Source organism: Hyperolius riggenbachi, chromosome 9, assembly GCF_040937935.1.
Source record: "Hyperolius riggenbachi isolate aHypRig1 chromosome 9, aHypRig1.pri, whole genome shotgun sequence".
Classification (NCBI taxonomy): Eukaryota; Metazoa; Chordata; class Amphibia; order Anura; family Hyperoliidae; genus Hyperolius; species Hyperolius riggenbachi.
The window spans coordinates 160,130,216-160,152,279 of record NC_090654.1 but is presented as its reverse complement, the minus strand read 5'-3'; the positions used below and the strand labels follow the sequence as shown (position 1 = coordinate 160,152,279).

Genomic DNA, 22,064 nt, shown 5'->3' with positions numbered 1-22,064 from the left:
CATTGATGACCCATTCAAACAACCCAGAAGAATGATGCATCCTTTCTGCCTTCAGGAGGGTTGGTAACATGTCCGCCACTTTGTGCCTATACCGAGGGTCTAGTAGCGTGGCCAGTACAGCTCATTCCCCTTGAGTTTTTTTATACGGGGGTCCCTCAACCGGCTGGACAGCATGAAAGACGCCATCTGCACAAAGTTGGATCCAGACGTACTATCCATCTCCTCTTGCTCTTCCTCAGTGACGTCAGGTTAGTCCTCCTCCTCCCCCCCCCCCAGCCACAAACAATATCACAGGAACCTTGAGCAGCACAAGCCCCCTGCGACGCCTGCTGCGGTTGTTCTTCTGCCGACGCCTCCTCCGTCTCCAAAGAAACACCTTCCTCATCATCCGAGTCTGAATCCTCTTCCCCACATGACTCTTCCTCCTCCTCCCCCCTCTGTGCTGCCGCAGGTGTTGAGGAAACATCTAATTCTGATGTAAATTGCTCCCACAACTGTTCCTGCCGTAACGGTTCCTCTTCACGCTCCTCCACAGCTTGATCCACCACTCTACGCACGGCACGATCTTGAGTAGACCAGACTAGCGGCACACAGATCAGCGCTCCCTCCAGTGGCTGTAACAGCGGTAAGTCTCCGCCCGCTGTCAGCCGCTGTGCGACACTTACACATTCCGGAGGGGAGAGACAGGAAGGGGGGGCCCAAGGTGAGGGAAGGGGGGGAGACTTCCCCCCTTCTCCGCCACTGCCCACCGCCCTCTTTCACTGGCTGCCTCCCCTCCTGGGGACACCTATAGACCTAGCTACATATACTGGGGGCACTTATCCACCTGGCTACATATACTGGGGACACCTATAGATCTAGCTACATATACTGGGAACACCTATCCACCTGGCTACACATACTGGGGACACTTATAGACCTGTCTATACTGGGAGCACCTATAGGCCTGGCTACCTATTCTGGAGATACCTGTGGACCTGGCTACTTATACTGGGGACACCCATAGACCTGGCCACCTATTCTGGGAACACCTATAGTCCTGGCTACCTATTCTGCGGACACCTATAGACCTGGCTATCTATTCTGGGGACACCTATAGACCTGGCTACTTATACTGGGGACACCTATAGACCTGGCTACTTATACTGGGGACACCTATAGACCCGGATACCTGCACTGGGAAAACCTATAGACCTGGTTATTTCCACTGGGGATACCTTTTGACCTGGTTACCTATACTGGGGGCACCTATTTTGGGGGAACTGCTGCCAGATTAACTATTTTTGGGGAACTGCTGCTGCCAGATTAAGTGTATTTTTGGGGAACCGCTGCCAGATTGTGTATAATGGGGGAACCGCAGCTTCCAGATTCTGTGTATTTTGGGGGAACCACTGCTGCTACATGTATTTTTGGTGATCCGTTGCCAGATTTCGCATATTTTGGGGAGCCGCTGCCAAATTATGTGTATTTGGGGGAACCGCTGCTGCCAGATAACATCTATTTTAGGGGAAAAATGCCAAATTGCATGGCTTTTTGGTGAAATGCTGTCAGATTACATGTATTTTGGGGGGAAACACTATGGCAGAGTTCAAACTTCCCCAGCAGACCTTTTACACCACTGTTAAGGTCATGTATATTTTGCCCCACCCATGACCATGCCCACATTCTGTTGCGTGACCACACCCATTTTTTTCGCGGCGCAGGGGTTTTTCTCAGTATAAAATATCACAATATAAAATATTTTCTGTTGTCAGTAAATTATATCTTCTATATCTGTAAAAATATAATGTGAACGGTGGGAAACACTGGTATGGGGGCCCCATAATCTCCTTTTGCCCGGGGGCCCCATGAGTTGTCAGTCCGCCCCTGGTGGGAGCTATACTGGTGAGCAGGCATTGATGCCCATACGAATTACAGCCATTCAGTCTTGTGCTACATTACATGTCAGAGTCTCTACAGTATCAGTGTGACTCTACAGTAAACTACTAAGGCATCATCAGCTGACTTACTGGATGGTAGAAAAACAACGCACGCACACACACACACACACACACAAACACACACCAATTTTAGTCATTTCCTGATGCCTAACCATCCATCATACCTTCTCCAGCATTAACCCATTCCTAATGCCTAACTTTAATGTTCTCTTTTAACATTAAAGTGAACCTCCGGACTGAATATCTACTCAGCAGAACTGAAAAGGCTTGGTGTTTCTTTAACAGTTTCACAGCATCAGAACTTTGTTTCTCTTACCAAAGCATAATTTTTAGCTGCATTTTTAGCTAAGCTCCACCCATCAAAGAAAAAAAGCCCAGGCTTTTTTTCCCTGATGCCGTGCAGAGCACGATGGGATTTCATATGTTGTTATTCACGTTGCCTAGCAACTGGGAGAGGTGCTCAGGACACAGGACAGTTGGAACTGTGTCTCATGCTCCCTGTCACCTCCTTTCAACCAAAAAGATGGATGCCATCATGAAATCAAACATTTGCCTGTTCTTTTAAAACAGTGTGGGTAAGAGATTATATAACCTATCTATTTTAATTACAGTTTTTTTCGAATGCTTACACACTAAAATTACAACGTTCCCACAATTTACAGAACCTAACACTCAAAGAGCAAAATACATTCTCAAATAGGCACAACTATAAGCACATTGTCAGCTTCACACTTTTTGCAAAACGCTACACACAGTGATTTTCAAAACACTAAACACAATTTGTGTACATTTGACTAAAAAACCATTCATATAGACACTTCCTTGCAATATCAAAGCAAAGGCTCTCAAATGAACACTCACATGAGCCCAATTGGTTAAACACAGTCACCAGGTGTGCACACACACAAGTGCATAAATATGCACACACCAATCACGTTTTAACCACTTCCCTACCACGCTATTTTGTGCTGATCTGTGCTGCGTGGGCTCTCCAGCCCACAGCACAGATCAGGTTGCAGCCAGGCCGATCAGACTTCCCCCCTTTTTTCCCCACTAGGGGGATGTCCTGCTGGGGGGGTCTGATCGCCGCCGGCTGCTTGCGCTTGCGGGGGGGGGGCTCTTCAAAGCCCCCCTCCGCAGCGCTTCCTGGCCTCCTTCCCCTTCCCTCCCTCTCCCTCCCCCTGTGAGCGGCGCAGGACGGATTTCCGTCCTGCGCCTGATGGGATAGGCTTTAGCCTATCAGATGCCGGTGATCCCCGGCCAATTAGAGGCCGGGGATCACCGATCTCCTCTACGGCGCTGCTGCGCAGAAGCGCCGTATACATGTAAACACCGGGGAAGGTCTTCCCCGTGTGTTTACATTTACCCTGCGAGCCGCGATCGGCTCGCAGGGTGTTCACGGAGACAACCTCCGGGAACTGACATGGAACGGCCGCTCATACGAGCGGCCGTTTCCATGGAATACACTTCAGGATTCAGGGGCGTGTATATACGCTCCGAGAATCCGGAAGTGGTTAAACACTATAAAAAGGCAACAAGATGTTTATCTTCAACAAAAATGGATGGTGTCAGAGCAAGAGGGAGAGTGCGGATGGGAGGAAGCATCCAGACAGAACGAGGCGGAGGTGGAGGAAGAGGGAGAGGAAGACCCGGAGGAGGCATAAGACGTGGACAAAGAAGGCAACAAAATCTTTCAAATCAAATTCCTGCTACGCTTGTGGACCATGTAATAAACCATGGACTTACAATGAGGGAGGCTGGGTTAAGAGTTCAGCCTAACCTAAGCAGGTACACAGTGGCATCAGTAGTTTGCGCATTACGTCAAGAGAACAGGTGAGGAACCTATCTTCTGTCAGCAGTGTAGTAGTGTGTGTAGGAACCTTTTGTGAATACTTTACATAAATCAATACTACTCACACTGGGTGGTTGTCCAATTGCAACTGGATTTTTAGATTTTGAAGAAACCCATCGCCACCGAGGTCTTTACTGTTAGGGCTGGAACTCACAAGGGCGCTTTTCAGAGCGTTTTTGGAGCGTTTGAAAACGCTCGTGTTTTGTAAAAACGCTCAGCTACTGTTAATGGATGGGACAACTTCAACTGGAGCAAATGTAATTCTGAAAATTGCAAGCGCAGGACATGCAGCATTTTGGGAGCGTTAGCGCTTCAATGTAAAGTATATCAGCGCTGGCGTAATCGCTCAGAAAAAACTGCACTAAGCGATTTTGCTAGCGTTTTCAAGTTACTGTAACAAAATTTAAATGAATTGAAAGGACCAATCAGACTTCAAAACGCTAATCACTACACAACCGCTGGCAAATTGAATTGATACACTTTTTAAAATCGCTCCCTAAAACGCTCATTAAAACGCTTACAAACTGCTCATACAAAATGCTAGCGCTTGCTATTAGTGATTGCGTTTTGCAGTGGGTTCCAGGCCCAAAGGTGGGTACACACATCAGTTAAAAGTCTGTGGGAAATGAAAGATCACAGACCAATTTTAGCCCCTACCATGTAGTATGAGAGCATATCTACAGTCTATTCTATTGAGCTGAACTCCCCATCAGATAAAAATCTGTGCAAGATGCTGTACACAAAGATGCGGTACACAAGCAAAAGATCAATTCCTGCAAAAGATCCATTCCTGCAAAATATCAGTTCCTGCTAATTGCATTCATAGTCTATGATATCTGCAGATCCCATACATACAGACATTCATCTGCAGATCAGACAATCATCTGCAGATCTGAAAATCCATCCTGGTGGATCTGATCTGCAGATGAATGTCCGTTACAGTAAACAAGGTGTGTATGAGATCTGCAGATATCATAGATGATGAATGCAATTTGCAGGAACTGATCTTTTGCAGATACTGATCTTTTGCATGTGTACAGCATCTTTGTGTACAACATGTTGCTAAGATTTTTATCTGATGGAGAGTTCACCTCAATAGAATAGACTGTGTAGGTATGGCTCTCATACTACATAAAGGGTGGTAAGATTGGTCTGTGATCTTTCATTATCCAAAGACTTTTATCTGATGTGTGTATCTAGCTTTAGTCTTCTGCCTTTTTGTATTTATACAGTGCCAACATATTACGCAGCGCTGAACATTAATTTAGGTTACAGACAATATTAGGGGTGACATACAGCAATATGACAATACAGGAATACAAGAAAACCAGATCACACAGCACAGTATGAGTACAAGGTAATGCTCCTCCTCCATCATACCTTATTATTTCATACTGATAAAGTACTATAAATCACAGAAGATAGGCTGACCTTTTGACACCCAACTTTTAGGTGTCAAGTGGGAGAAGGGGAGGATCAACCTATCTGTGTGATATGTAGCTCGAGTGACATGGGAGGGGGGGGGGGGGGTGGTGGTGGTAGCAGGCTTCAGCATTTATAGCTACCTTACTTTGCCCTGGCTTGCATCCTCTATGACCTGTGCAGCCCACTAAGGCTACATGACAGTGACCCTGGAGCTTTAGTGACCAGTTCAGAAGCTGCATCAGACACTAAAGGATGCAAGCTAGACAAGAACAGGTAGCTACACATAGTGGCGCATTTTACAATACACACTCTGCACTCACCTACACAGTCCAATGCGTGCTCTACATGGGGGGCTATGGCAGGATATTGGGGGTTGGCCAATTGGTGAATCATAGCCGTTGGCCTATTTTTTACTCCAAAGTGAGGGGGTTTGCGTATGCATGGGAGAGCTTATCCGCATTAGAGATGGCCCGAACCTCTGATTTTCGGTTCGCGAACTTCCGCAAAAGTTCGGTTCACGCAAACTTTCACGAACCGCAATAGACTTCAATGGGGAGGCGAACTTTGAAAACTAGAAACACTTATGCTGGCCAGAAAACTGATGGAAAAGATGTTTCAAGGGGTCTAACACCTGGAGGGGGGCATGGCGGAGTGGGATAGATGCCAAAAGTCCCGGGGAAAAATCTGGATTTGACGCAAAGCAGCATTTTAAGGGCAGAAATCACATTGAATGCTAAATTGCACGCCTAAATTGCTTTAAAACATCTGAAAATTGTGTAATTAGAGTACTGCTTCACACTGCCACACCAAACTCACTGTGTAATGCACCGCAAACAGCTGTTTGAGTATTGACGGCCGTGCTGGACTGGTTCGCACCATGGCCAGAGTGCAGTTTTCAAGCCAATATGGTCGCCGGGCTGTGGTAGCTCAATGATAGAACAACAGTGACTGTCCAGCTGATCAAATTTGGTCTGTCTACAAAGAAGCAACGACCTTATTATCGTGGGTGTGCCCCCCCCCCCCCCCCCGTGACACTCAAATAGCCCCCCCCCCGTGACACTCAAATAGCCCCCCCCCCCCCCCACGTGACACTCAAATAGCCGGCGGTCATTGCTTCATTGTGATACGCAAGCCCCTTCACCGCGGCAAGGTAATGATCACAAAGGGGAATTGGCACATGTACATGCCTTTGTGTTGTTGTTGCAGCTGCAGTGCAGCCAGAAAAATTAGGCAGGCATGTACACGCACCATGCGGCATGAAAAATTCAGGAATCCACCTGGAGTCCGAGACCCTGTTGGTGGTGGCGGACAAGGCAGTCAAGTGACCTGCAGCAGAGGTGCTGTGTGGGGAGTGACTTAGTTTTGGGGCAGGCAGTCACACAGCGTGCAGGCAGAGATGATGTGTGTGGGGACGGACTTAGTCTTGGGGCGGGCAGTAGGCCTCCGTGATCATTGCCTCATTCATTTTGATAAAGGTGAGGTACTGAACACTTTTGTGACTTAGGCGACTTCTCTTCTCAGTGACAATACCTCCAGCTGCGCTGAAAGTCCTTTGTGATAGGACGCTTGAGGCAGAGCAAGACAGAAGTTGGATGGCAAATTGGGACAGCTCTGGCCACAGGTGAAGCCTGCGCACCCAGTAGTCCAAGGGTTCATCGCTGTTCACAGTGTGTACATCCACACTTAAGGCCAGGTAGTCGGCTACCTGTCAGTCCAGGCGTTGGTGGAGGGTGGATCTGGAAGTGCTAAGGCGAGGCGTTGGACTAAAGAATGTCCGCATGTCTGACATCACCATGAGATCACTGGAGCGTCCTGTCCTTGCCTGCGTGGACATGGGAGAACAATTACTGGCAGTGGTACTTTTATTGCGTTGTGCTGTGACATCACCCTTAAATGCATTGTAAAGCATAGCTGCCAGCTTGCTCTGCAAGTGCTGCATCCTTTCTGCCTTCAGGAGGGTTGGTAACATGTCCGCCACTTTGTGCCTATACCGAGGGTCTAGTAGCGTGGCCAGTACAGCTCATTCCCCTTGAGTTTTTTTATACGGGGGTCCCTCAACCGGCTGGACAGCATGAAAGACGCCATCTGCACAAAGTTGGATCCAGACGTACTATCCATCTCCTCTTGCTCTTCCTCAGTGACGTCAGGTTAGTCCTCCTCCTCCCCCCCCCCCAGCCACAAACAATATCACAGGAACCTTGAGCAGCACAAGCCCCCTGCGACGCCTGCTGTGGTTGTTCTTCTGCCGACGCCTCCTCCATCTCCAAAGAAACACCTTCCTCATCATCCGAGTCTGAATCCTCTTCCCCACATGACTCTTCCTCCTCCTCCCCCCTCTGTGCTGCCGCAGGTGTTGAGGAAACATCTAATTCTGATGTAAATTGCTCCCACAACTGTTCCTGCCGTAACGGTTCCTCTTCACGCTCCTCCACAGCTTGATCCACCACTCTACGCACGGCACGGTCTTGAGTAGACCAGACTAGCGGCACACAGATCAGCGCTCCCTCCAGTGGCTGTAACAGCGGTAAGTCTCCGCCCGCTGTCAGCCGCTGTGCGACACTTACACATTCCGGAGGGGAGAGCCAGGAAGGGGGGGGCCCAAGGTGAGGAAAGGGGGGGAGACTTCCCCCCTTCTCCGCCACTGCCCACCGCCCTCTTTCACTGGCTGCCTCCCCTCCTGGGGACACCTATAGACCTAGCTACATATACTGGGGGCACTTATCCACCTGGCTACATATACTGGGGACACCTATAGATCTAGCTACATATACTGGGAACACCTATCCACCTGGCTACACATACTGGGGACACTTATAGACCTGTCTATACTGGGAACACCTATAGGCCTGGCTACCTATTCTGGAGATACCTGTGGACCTGGCTACTTATACTGGGGACACCCATAGACCTGGCCACCTATTCTGGGAACACCTATAGTCCTGGCTACCTATTCTGCGGACACCTATAGACCTGGCTATCTATTCTGGGGACACCTATAGACCTGGCTACTTATACTGGGGACACCTATAGACCTGGCTACTTATACTGGGGACACCTATAGACCCGGATACCTGCACTGGGAAAACCTATAGACCTGGTTATTTCCACTGGGGATACCTTTTGACCTGGTTACCTATACTGGGGGCACCTATTTTGGGGGAACTGCTGCCAGATTAACTATTTTTGGGGAACTGCTGCTGCCAGATTAAGTGTATTTTTGGGGAACCGCTGCCAGATTGTGTATAATGGGGGAACCGCAGCTTCCAGATTCTGTGTATTTTGGGGGAACCACTGCTGCTACATGTATTTTTGGTGATCCGTTGCCAGATTTCGCATATTTTGGGGAGCCGCTGCCAAATTATGTGTATTTGGGGGAACCGCTGCTGCCAGATAACATCTATTTTAGGGGAAAAATGCCAAATTGCATGGCTTTTTGGTGAAATGCTGTCAGATTACATGTATTTTGGGGGGAAACACTATGGCAGAGTTCAAACTTCCCCAGCAGACCTTTTACACCACTGTTAAGGTCATGTATATTTTGCCCCACCCATGACCATGCCCACATTCTGTTGCGTGACCACACCCATTTTTTTCGCGGCGCAGGGGTTTTTCTCAGTATAAAATATCACAATATAAAATATTTTCTGTTGTCAGTAAATTATATCTTCTATATCTGTAAAAATATAATGTGAACGGTGGGAAACACTGGTATGGGGGCCTCATAATCTCCTTTTGCCTGGGGGCCCCATGAGTTGTCAGTCCGCCCCTGGTGGGAGCTATACTGGTGAGCAGGCATTGATGCCCATACGAATTACAGCCATTCAGTCTTGTGCTACATTACATGTCAGAGTCTCAACAAATATGCAGTCACTCATAGTGCATCAGTCCAACCTTTCCAACCATTCACTGATTGTACATGGGAAAACATTGTTTTTAATATTCTTTCACATATATTTATGGAATGCCACTATACCATAACTTATGTAAACTATTGCAGTAAATGGACAGAGATTGTATGTGTGTTTCATCAGGGAAGGTAACCCAAAGAAATTTATGTCTGACAATGGATATCAGATAGTTTTATCTGAGCCATTTTTTTCTGTCAGGGGCTGGTTTTTGTTTCATCCAAGCTTCAATTCTTCATAAAATAAAAAAAATAACAATTTGGAGATTGAACAGAAGCCTTAAAGAAATACTGCAGGCTGAAAATATTATCAAGAAATCTTGAAAAGCCTCTATTACAGAGCCCTACGTAAGTAAAGTGTGACTCTACAGTAAACTACTAAGGCATCATCAGCTGACTTACTGGATGGTAGAAAAACAACGCACGCACACACACACACACACACACACACACAAACACACACCAATTTTAGTCATTTCCTGATGCCTAACCATCCATCATACCTTCTCCAACATTAACCCATTCCTAATGCCTAACTTTAATGTTCTCTTTTAACATTAAAGTGAACCTCCGGACTGAATATCTACTCAGCAGAACTGAAAAGGCTTGGTGTTTCTTTAACAGTTTCACAGCATCAGAACTTTGTTTCTCTTACCAAAGCATAATTTTTAGCTGCATTTTTAGCTAAGCTCCACCCATCAAAGAAAAAAAGCCCAGGCTTTTTTTCCCTGATGCCGTGCAGAGCACGATGGGATTTCATATGTTGTTATTCACGTTGCCTAGCAACTGGGAGAGGTGCTCAGGACACAGGACAGTTGGAACTGTGTCTCATGCTCCCTGTCACCTCCTTTCAACCAAAAAGATGGATGCCATCATGAAATCAAACATTTGCCTGTTCTTTTAAAACAGTGTGGGTAAGAGATTATATAACCTATCTATTTTAATTACAGTTTTTTTCGAATGCTTACACACTAAAATTACAACTTTCCCACAATTTACAGAACCTAACACTCAAAGAGCAAAATACATTCTCAAATAGGCACAACTATAAGCACATTGTCAGCTTCACACTTTTTGCAAAACGCTACACACAGTGATTTTCAAAACACTAAACACAATTTGTGTACATTTGACTAAAAAACCATTCATAGAGACACTTCCTTGCAATATCAAAGCAAAGGCTCTCAAATGAACACTCACATGAGCCCAATTGGTTAAACACAGTCACCAGGTGTGCACACACACAAGTGCATAATTATGCACACACCAATCACGTTTTTAAACACTATAAAAAGGCAACAAGATGTTTATCTTCAACAAAAATGGATGGTGTCAGAGCAAGAGGGAGAGTGCGGATGGGAGGAAGCATCCAGACAGAACGAGGCGGAGGTGGAGGCAGAGGAAGAGGGAGAGGAAGACCCGGAGGAGGCATAAGACGTGGACAAAGAAGGCAACAAAATCTTTCAAATCAAATTCCTGCTACGCTTGTGGACCATGTAATAAACCATGGACTTACAATGAGGGAGGCTGGGTTAAGAGTTCAGCCTAACCTAAGCAGGTACACAGTGGCATCAGTAGTTTGCGCATTACGTCAAGAGAACAGGTGAGGAACCTATCTTCTGTCAGCAGTGTAGTAGTGTGTGTAGGAACCTTTTGTGAATACTTTACATAAATCAATACTACTCACACTGGGTGGTTGTCCAATTGCAACTGGATTTTTAGATTTTGAAGAAACCCATCGCCACCGAGGTCTTTACTGTTAGGGCTGGAACTCACAAGGGCGCTTTTCAGAGCGTTTTTGGAGCGTTTGAAAACGCTCGGGTTTTGTAAAAACGCTCAGCTACTGTTAATGGATGGGACAACTTCAACTGGAGCAAATGTAATTCTGAAAATTGCAAGCGCAGGACATGCAGCATTTTGGGAGCGTTAGTGCTTCAATGTAAAGTATATCAGCGCTGGCGTAATCGCTCAGAAAAAACTGCACTAAGCGATTTTGCTAGCGTTTTCAAGTTACTGTAACAAAATTTAAATGAATTGAAAGGACCAATCAGACTTCAAAACGCTAATCGCTAATCGCTACACAACCGCTGGCAAATTGAATTGATACACTTTTTAAAATCGCTCCCTAAAACGCTCATTAAAACGCTTACAAACTGCTCATACAAAATGCTAGCGCTTGCTATTAGTGATTGCGTTTTGCAGTGGGTTCCAGGCCCAAAGGTGGGTACACACATCAGTTAAAAGTCTGTGGGAAATGAAAGATCACAGACCAATTTTAGCCCCTACCATGTAGTATGAGAGCATATCTACAGTCTATTCTATTGAGCTGAACTCCCCATCAGATAAAAATCTGTGCAAGATGCTGTACACAAAGATGCGGTACACAAGCAAAAGATCAATTCCTGCAAAAGATCCATTCCTGCAAAATATCAGTTCCTGCTAATTGCATTCATAGTCTATGATATCTGCAGATCCCATACACACAGACATTCATCTGAAGATCAGACAATCATCTGCAGATCTGAAAATCCATCCTGGTGGATCTGATCTGCAGATGAATGTCCGTTACAGTAAACAAGGTGTGTATGAGATCTGCAGATATCATAGATGATGAATGCAATTTGCAGGAACTGATCTTTTGCAGATACTGATCTTTTGCATGTGTACAGCATCTTTGTGTACAACATGTTGCTAAGATTTTTATCTGATGGAGAGTTCAGCTCAATAGAATAGACTGTGTAGGTATGGCTCTCATACTACATAAAGGGTGGTAAGATTGGTCTGTGATCTTTCATTATCCAAAGACTTTTATCTGATGTGTGTATCTAGCTTTAGTCTTCTGCCTTCTCTCTACTGTTACTGTAATATACATGTTTGGATCAGCAGTTGAAGGAGAAAGAGGGGGGGGGGGGGGGGGGGAGTTGAATCTGCAAAGAAACTTGGATCTACAGTGAAAAATGATGAAAAAAGGAAATAAAATAAATTTGTAAAATTACAGTAATGGCCTGTCTATGCTCATTTTTTTACAATTATCAAAATGCTGTAAATTGTGCACATAAAAATGCATACATTTTTGCATGCATTTTTTCTGCTTCACAAGAGAAAGGCATATTTATAACTACAGTATTCTGAGAGTGAAAAGGTGGTTACATTTATACATTGGGGGGCAGCAGTGGTGCGGACGCAGAATCGGCCTGTAGTGTATGGGCAGCTTCGATGAATAGACAAATTTATCTCTAATCAGATTCAATCAGAGATAAATGTGTGCCTACGTGGAATCTGTCGATAATTGTCAGGTCTATGGCCACCTTTAGTATTCCGTTTTTTTTTCAATAAATATATATATATATATATATATATATATATATATATATATATATATATATATTCTATCTTCATCCTGAGTTTATATTGCCTGAGTTTATATTGTTTTTGTCAGCCCTGAACTGAATTATTTATGTTTTTACAGTTAGCCTAAGAGTACAAAGGTATATTCAGCAAATACAGTATGATAACTGTAAAAAAGTTTTTTGTTTACTGTAAATAAATGTTTTTTTTTTAACTTGTCACAAATGGACTTGAATAGATGAAAAACAATACAAATTTTCATTGGTCTGAATAACTTGTACCATGTAGTGTTGAAGAATGTATTTTTACACTTTCTCTATGGAAATGCTAACAGTGCTTTAAGTTAAACACTGGAGTGTTTAAATGATTTAAACAGAATCTGCTCATATGATGACATGTTTATCTGTTTGACAAGAAAATAGGGTTTTGGCAAGAAAGTGTACAGTTTTGACTAATGTGGTCCATTTGCACATAATCTGAGGTGTTGTGCTACTTGTGTGTGGTGTTGTGAAAATTGTGTGAAGTGTTTTAAAAATCTTTAAAAAAATTTGAAAACTGTGCTTAAAGAGTAACTGTCAGGCTGCAAAAGCTAATTTAAACCTCTATTCTCCTGTGTTAAACAGTTTAGAAGGAAGCCAAAAAGGCAATACTGCAGTTAAAAATCTCTCTTACTTTAGATGTTTGCTGACAGCAAGGCTCCGTATTCCCAGGCTCCTAAGGAGGACGCAAGCCGAATAACAGATACTGCAAAGCATTCTGGGGCCCTCCCCTGGCTGCTAGTGAGGCTCAAGTTTCAACAGCATGTAACAGTCTAGCTCACAGCACTAATAAATCTCGGGCAGAGTACACTGCAGGAGTCCGCTATTGTTCCTAGCCACATGGCTAATTAATATTCACTGCACACTAGTGTTATTTCAGTACGAGCTTTTCTGTGATCAGGAAGCAGGCAGGACATGACAACACATTTGGCTTCATAGGAGACAGACAAACATGGAGCCTGCCATGAGCTGTCAGGAGCATCATTCTCTGCAAATACTATATAAAGATTCTGTGAAGTACAAACGTGGACAGTGAAATGCATTATGTAATGTAAGTACAGCCAATCTTTAGCTACTGATATATGTGTTTATTTTCTCTGAGACCTTATACCAAACAGCTCCTCTTTAAGCAATTGTAAAAAACTGTAACATAACTAATGTAACTTAATGACAGTATGTTTGTTTAGGCTGGAGTTCCTCTTTAACTGCTTCCTGTGGCTGGATGGTGTAATGGTTAAGGGCTCTGCCTCTGACACAGGAGACCAGGGTTCAAATCTCATGGCTCTGCCTGTTCAGTAAACCAGCACCTATCCAGTAGGAGACCTTAGGCAAGTCTCCCTAACACTGCTACTGCCTATAGAGCGCGTCCTAGTGGCTGCAGCTCTGGCACTTTGAGTCCGCCAGGAGAAAAGCGCGATATAAATGTTATTTGTCTTGTCTTCCTCATTCATAATTGTAACCTTCCTAATGTTACCCCTTTCAACACCTAACCTTAGCCTGTCTCTTGTAGCAAATTTCCCAACTGTAGCAGCTGGGTTTCTGCATGACACCAGTTTATCTGCAACAGGCACCTGCTATTAACGATCCACCTACATCAAGCATTATAAGCATTATATACTGATAAATGTGGTGCCAAACACCGAAATGTATTGATAACTCATACTGAATCCATCTTTTTCCACATATATAACTGTGTTCATTAAATCATTACTTACTACTCATATCTCTGACTACATTACACAAGAACAAAACAAAAACAAAAACAAAAACAGAACAGTAATATAGGCTGCAAACTGCCTAACCCTCAGCTAACTGCTGTCCATGTAAAAAATTGGAAAAATGCATTCATCTAACTACCAAATTTATTATAAAGTTCAAAAGTATAGGGAAATATTGGCCACCACATACATCATTGCAAGAACAGTTTTTTTTATAAAAATGAAAAATAACCTTTAAACTGTACTTACTCCCAGAACTCCATCACTGGAGATGTAGCATTTGCATATGATAAAAAACTTCCATTGCTCATGTTAAGTTTTTGGAATTCCACACATTTCTCTGAAAACACAAATATTTATGATTAATACTTTGATTGTTTCTCAAAGTAAACAGACAAAAAGCAATATTGAAACTTCTTTACCTTCATAAGCTATTTCCATGATTAATTTCATTTTTTCAGGTGACAAGATATGTATAATGGGAAAAAAATATGTTTGATTTGGCAACCTGCTAATTTGAAGCATGATCTGTAAGCTGACAGGGAGTACAGTATCTGAAAGAGTCATGACTACGCATGTTAAAGCCATGTGATTTTCTAACGTTTATTAGATTTCTTGCCAAACTGGTATTCAAACTGTAAATTGAAAAGTAAAAAAAAAAAGTTCTGTATCCCATTTTGTTTCTGCCACGTATCCCTACAATATATCAGGATATAACATATTATTATAGTTATTGATTTATAAAGTGCCAACATATTCCGTGGCACTGATGCAGATGCATACAGATACATGCATACCTTTATCAGTTTTATCAATTATTTTTTGCAGTCTTAAACAATCTGTTTCACACTAATCATGAAAGGCTTGGGAAGGGGCTGATTTTCACTGCAGGAAGGCTGAATGCTTGCAAATAGAATGTATCTATAACACCATCAGTAGACTTGTTGAGGCAAGTCAAGAGCTACATATTACACTGAGATCTTATTCTGCTACAGTTAAGCTTTGCTACATATACAGGCCTTGTTCATTAGATGAATGCTCTTAGAACACATAATCTATAAGGCAGGGGTGCCCACACTTTTTCGGCTCGCGAGCTACTTTAAAATTTGCCGAGGCCAGGAGATCTACCAACGTCCCAAATGCTAAGCACGTCCCCCCCCCCCCCCCGACGTAGGTTAGCCAGATGTATGTGCCTGCAGCATAGGTTATGTGCCCTCAGTGTAGGTTAGCCAGGTATATGGGCCCTCAGTATAGGTTAGCCAGGTATATGGGCCCTCGGTGTAGGTTAGCCAGGTATATGGGCCCTCAGTGTAGGTTAGCCAGGTATATGGGCCCTCAGTGTAGGTTAGCCAGGCATATGGGCCCTCAGTATAGGTTAGCCAGGCATATGGGCCCCCAGTGTAGGTTAGCCAGGCATATGGGCCCCCAGTGTAGGTTAGCCAGGCATATGGGCCCCAGTGTAGGTTAGCCAGGCATATGGGCCCCCAGTGTAGGTTAGCCAGGCATATGGGCCCCCAGTGTAGGTTAGCCTGGCATTTGGGCCCCCCAGTGTAGCTTAGCCAGGTATAGGGCCCCCCAGTGTAGCTTAGCCAGGTATAGGGCCCCCCAGTGTAGCTTAGCCAGGTATAGGGGCCCTCAGTGTAGCTTAGCCATGTATATGGGCCCCTATTGTAGGTTAGCCAGGTATAGGGGCCCTCAGTGTAGCTTAGCCAAGTATAGGAGCCCTCAGTGTAGCTTAGCCAGGTATAGGGGCCCTCAGTGTAGCTTAGCCAGGTATAGGGGCCCTCAGTGTAGCTTAGCCAGGTATAGGGGCCCTCAGTGTAGCTTAGCCAGGTATAGGAGCCCTCAGTGTAGCTTAGCCAGGTATATGGGCCCTCAGTGTAGCTTAGCCAAGTATAGGAGCCCTCAGTGTAGCTGAGCCAGGTATAGGAGCCCTCAGTGTAGCTTAGCCAGGTATTGGTGCCCCCAGTGTAGCTTAGCCAGGTATTGGTGCCCCCAGTGTAGCTTAACCAGGTATTGGTGCCCTCAGTGTAGCTTAGCCAGGTATTGGTGCCCTCAGTGTAGCTTAGCCAGGTATAGGTGTCCCCAGTATAGCTTAGTCAGGTATTGGTACCCTCAGTGTAGCGTAGCCAGGTATTGGTGCCCCCAGTGTAGGTTAGCCAGGTATTGGTGCCCCCAGTGGAGCTTAGCCAAGTATAGGGGCCCTCAGTGTAGCTTAGCCAGGTATTGGTGCCCCCAGTGTAGCTTAGCCAAGTATAGGAGCCCCCAGTGTAGCTTAGCCAGGTCTATGTACCTGCAGCGTTGGCCAGGGTCCTCTGGACTCCTGGGACCTCCGGCAGGCAGTCCGCTGGCCAATAAGAATGTCGTCGGGGAGAAGATGGCAAGACGCGGCGAGGAGAGAGGGAGATGAGAGGTGGCGCAGCCGCTACGTCATGGCTGGGGGCGGCGCCGGGCATGTTACAAGCACGCACGTTGCAGGCTGCCCGGCGCCGCCCCCAGCCATGACGTAGCGGCCGCGCCGCCTCTCTCCTCCCTCTCTGCTCGCCGCGTCTTCTCCCCTGCATTCTTATTGGCCGGCAGCTAAACATGCTGCTGGCCGCAAAATTTAATGAGACGCGGCCAAGAGGCCGCGATCTACCAAGTAGGCGGTCGCGATCTACCGGTAGATCGCGATCGACCTATTGGGCAGCCCTGCTATAAGGCAACTGCTTTGTACTTCTCTTATTAGCTCATCACGTTTATGTGATTATTAGATCACTGCTTGTAGAACAGCTTATCTTTTTCCAAGGTGACTGACTTGTAGTTCTCTGATTGGCTCGTCACAGTCACGTGATGATCCATTTTACATCCTAGGCTGATCATTCATGAACACCCAATCAGACAAGCATAATAAGGTCTCCTGATAAATCAGTGACAGTTTTGTGCTTCATCATGAATTCTTCTTGCAAAACTTCAAAGTAAAATGTGACATACATAAAAGACCTAACAGCACCAAAAATGCTTGGTTATATGCACTTGATTACTGTACTCTCTGTTACGGAGTATCCTTGTTATAATGTATTATAGATGCTTAGTGATGTTGCAAACATCAAATATTTTAGAGCATATTGGTGTGGAACCATTTCCGAGGATATTGGCGTGGGAACATTTTCTTAAAGGTATAGGTAAATATTTATGGTTAATTAAGAAAAATAAAGCATTTTTTTTTCATTGTTGTGTTTTTATTTAGTTTATCCCTTTAACCCTATACTCATTTCTCCTGGGGAGGGAGCAGGCATCTGGGTCACCTTCTTAAAGTTCTTAAAGGGGACTCCCAGAAGCCACCATGAATCCCCCAGGATATTTTCGCCCCACCTCTATGGATTGGACAAGGGCTCTGGGGGAGAAGGGAAGACATTGCCGCCCCTCTCCCCAGAACCCCCCATACCATGGACCATGAGGGCTGGTATAGCTCAGGTTGCAAAGTCCCACGCGGCCATTCTGGCTATCCTAGCCTGCATGGGAGACAAGGGGTTCGGGAGGGGAGACCCCATGTTACGTTTTTGTATTATTTTCCACACTCAGAACATTGATAAAAAAATAAATACATTTATATACATGTTGATACATTATCTGTCATTTTACTGCATTTAAATCCCAACTTTTGACCTCTAATTTTAACGTTTATTTTTTCCAAAAACTATAAAATGATAAAACTATAAAAAGAGTTTCCTCTTGTTTCCGCTGCTCTCCTCCACATACCCTGCAAATTTGGTGTTTCCAGCGCATAAGAAGGCTTTGCTATTAACCGCTAAATTCGATGGCCATTAACTAATGTAAAATGCAAACCCATTTTTTTTCCAAATTTTTTTATTTGTTTTAACCACTTTAGGACCACAGTGTTTAACCCCCCTAAAGACCAGGCTATTTATTTCCAAATAGGCCCCTGCAGCTTTGAAGCCAAGAACAATGCTATACAGTGGCGGGTGAGCGGTGTACTACTGTTCCCAGCAGACACAGAGTGGCAGTAAACACAATGCTATATGGTGCTGGGTGAGCAGTGTACACAGAGTGGCAGTAAACACAATGCTATATAGTGTGGGTGAGCGGTGTACTACTGTTCCCAGCAGTGAGTCAGAGCACAATGCTATACAGTGGCGGGTGAGCGGTGTACTACTGTTCCCAGCAGACACAGAGTGGCAGTAAACACAATGCTATATAGTGCTGGGTGAGCGGTGTACACAGAGTGGCAATAAACACAATGCTATACAGTGCTGGGGGAGCGGTGTACTACTGTTCCCAGCAGCGACACAATGACTGGGGGGACCCTGGCTAGCCTGGCTGGAGAGAGAACTACCCTGCCTGCCTACCCAAAGCTAAACCCACAGACAAATGGCGGAGAAATGACGTGGTTCGGGTATTTATTTACCCGAACCACGTGACCGTTCGGCCAATCAGAGCGCGTTCGGGTCCGAACCACGTGACCCGTTTGGCCAATCACAGCGCTAGCCGAACGTTCGGGGAACGTTTGGCCATGCGCTCTTAGTTCGGCCATGTGGCCGAACGGTTTGGCCGAACACCATCAGGTGTGATGTTCTGCAGAACCCGAACAGTGGCGAACACTGTTCGCCCAACACTAGTGGTGAGGGCAACATGGTTTGGGGCTGCATCAGGGCCTGGAGGGATTGCTATCATAAAAAGAAAAATGAATTCCCAAATTTATCAAAGCATTTAGCAGGAAAACTTAAGGCCATCTGTCCACCAGCCAAAGCTCAGCAGAAGATGGATGTTGCAACAGGACATCTACCCAAAGCATAGAAGTAAATCAACAACAGAATGGCTTAAACAGAAAAAAATACACCTTCTGGAGTTGCCGAGTCAGAGTTCTGACCTCAACCTGATTGAGATGCTGTGGCATGACCCCAAGAAAGCGATTTACACCAGACTTCCCAAGAATATTGCTGATTTGAAAGTTTATGAAAAGGATTGGTCAAAAATCACTCCTGACTATTGTGCACATGTGCTCTGCAACTACAGGAAACATTTGGTTGAAGTTATTGCTGCCAAAGGAGGTTCAACTAGTTATTAAATCCAAGGGTTCACATAACTTTTCCACCTGCACTGTGAATGTTTACATGGTATGTTCAATAAAAACATGGAAACATTTAATTATTTGTGTGGTGTTAGTTTAAAGGGGTTCTGTGAAGTAATTCAATAAACATAAACACACACTTACCTGGGGCTTCTATCAGTCCCCTGTAGCTGTTATGTCCTGCACCGCCCTCCTCCGATCACTCATTCCCTGCCGCCGGCATCAGGCAATTATTCGTCTAATAAGACGAATAATGCGCACACTTGCTCGCATCTCCGGGAGCTTACTGCAAGGTTTTCTTGTACTGCACCTGCACAGTAAGCTCCTGGAGATAGCCACGGGCGCGTAGATGCAGACGTGTCACACACGTAATCAGACCAGGACCGGCGGTGGGGAACGAGTGAACGGAGTAGGACGGCATGGGACATTACAGCTACAGGGGGCTGATAGAAGCCCCAGGTAAGTGTCTGTTTATATTTATTGAATGATTTCACAGAACCCCTTTAAGGAGACTGTGATTGTCTATAGAGATGGCCCAAACGGTTCACCGGTGAACTTGTTTGTGCGAACATCAGTGGTTCGCGTTTGAGGAGAACCACAAATTTTTTTCAAAAAAGTTTGGGTTGGCATTTTTCCCATAGACTTTAATGGCGCCGACTTTAACGTTTAACCACCTTGGCGGTATGGACAAGGTCAGCTTGCCCATTACTGCCAGGCTGGATATCTCAGCCCTGGTGGGTCTTTTTTGACAATTTTTTTTTAAAACACGCAGCTAGCACTTTGCTAGCTGCGTGTTTAACCACTTAAGGACCTAGGGCTTTACCCCCCTTAAGGACCAGCCACTTTTTTTCCATTCAGACCACTGCAGCTTTCATGGTTTATTGCTCGCTCATACAACCTACCACCTAAATGAATTTTGGCTCCTTTTCTTGTCACTAATAAAGCTTTCTTTTGGTGCTATTTGATTGCTGATGCGATTTTTACTTTTTATTATATTCATCAAAAAAGACATGAATTTTGACAAAAAAAATGATTTTTTTAACTTTCTGTGCTGACATTTTTCAAATAAAGTAAAATTTCTGTATACATGCAGCGCGAAAAATGTGGACAAACATGTTTTTGATAAAAAAAAACCCATTCAGCCTATATTTATTGGTTTGGGTAAAAGTTATAGCGTTTACAAACTATGGTGCAAAAAGTGAATTTTCCCATTTTCCAGCATCTCTGCCTTTTCTGACCACCTGTCATGTTTCATGAGGGGCTAGAATTCCAGGATAGTATAAATACCACCCAAATGACCCTATTTTGGAAAGAGGACATCCCAAAGTATTCACTGAGAGGCATAGTGAGTTCATAGACGATATTATTTTTTGTCACAAGTAAGCGGAAAATGACACTTTGTGACAAAAAAAAAAAAGTTTCCATTTCTTCTAACTTGCGACAAAAAAAAATGAAACCTGCCAAAGACTCACTATGCTCCTCTCTGAATACCTTGAAGTGTCTACTTTCCAAAATGGGGTCATTTGTGGGGTGTGTTTACTGTCCTGACATTTTGGGGGTGCTAAATTGTAAGCACCCCTGTAAAGCCCAAAGGTGCTCATTGGACTTTGGGCCCATTAGCGCAGTTAGGCTGCAAAAAAGTGCCACACATGTGGTATTGCCGTACTCAGGAGAAGTAGTATAATGTGTTTTGGGGTGTATTTTTACACATACCCATGCTAGGTGGGAGAAATATCTCTGTAAATGACAATTGTTTGATTTTGTTTACACACAATTGTCCATTTACAGAGAGATTTCTCCCACCCAGCATGGGTATGTGTAAAAATACACCCCAAAACACATTATACTACTTCTCCTGAGTACAGCGATACCACATGTGTGGCACTTTTTTGCACCCTAACTGCGCTAAGGGGCCCAAAGTCCAATGAGTACCTTTAGGATTTCACAGGTCATTTTGAGAAATTTCGAAATTTGGACTTTGGGCCCCTTAGCGCAGTTAGGGTGCAAAAAAGTGCCACACATGTGGTATCGTCGGTCATTTTGAGAAATTTCGTTTCAAGACTACTCCTCGCGGTTTAGGGCCCCTAAAATGCCAGGACAGTATAGGAACCCCACAAATGACCCCATTTTAGAAGGAAGACACCCCAAGGTATTCCGTTAGGAGTATGGTGAGTTCATAGAAGATTTTATTTTTTGTCACAAGTTAGCGGAAAATGACACTTTGTGAAAAAAACCAATAAAAATCAATTTCCGCTAACTTGTGACAAAAAATAAAATCTTCTATGAACTCACCGTACTACTAACAGAATACCTTGGGGTGTCTTCTTTCTAAAATGGAGTCATTTGTGGGGTTCCTATACTGTCCTGGCATTTTAGGGGCCCTAAACCGTGAGGAGTAGTCTTGAAACAAAATTTCTCAAAATGACCGACGATACCACATGTGTGGCACTTTTTTGCACCCTAACTGCGCTAAGGGGCCCAAAGTCCAATGAGTATCTTTAGGATTTCACAGGTCATTTTTAGAAAGAAGACACCCCAAGGTATTCCGTTAGGAGTATGGTGAGTTCATAGAAGTTTTTATTTTTTTGTCACAAGTTAGCGGAAATTGATTTTAATTGTTTTTTTTTCACAAAGTGTCATTTTCCGCTAACTTGTGACAAAAAATAAAATCTTCTAAAATTTTCTATGAACTCACCATACTCCTAACGGAGTACCTTTGGGTGTCTTCTTTCTAGAATGGGGTCATTTGTGGGGTTCCTATACTGCCC

General features: G+C 44.5%; 1 protein-coding gene across 9 annotated transcripts in view; it reads right to left on the bottom strand.

Annotated features, from left to right (window-relative positions):
• Positions 1 to 22,064, bottom strand: part of LOC137532765 (sodium- and chloride-dependent GABA transporter 3) — an 843,944-nt gene that overhangs the window by 433,016 nt on the left and 388,864 nt on the right. For 8 of the 9 annotated variants that reach the window (XM_068253626.1, XM_068253628.1, XM_068253630.1 and 5 more), the window contains one exon: positions 14,475 to 14,565. In XM_068253626.1, coding sequence (XP_068109727.1) covers positions 14,475 to 14,565 — 91 coding nt within the window. Of the gene's footprint in view, positions 1 to 14,470; positions 14,566 to 22,064 lie in introns of those variants that run through there. The other variant, XM_068253632.1, reaches the window with a different exon arrangement.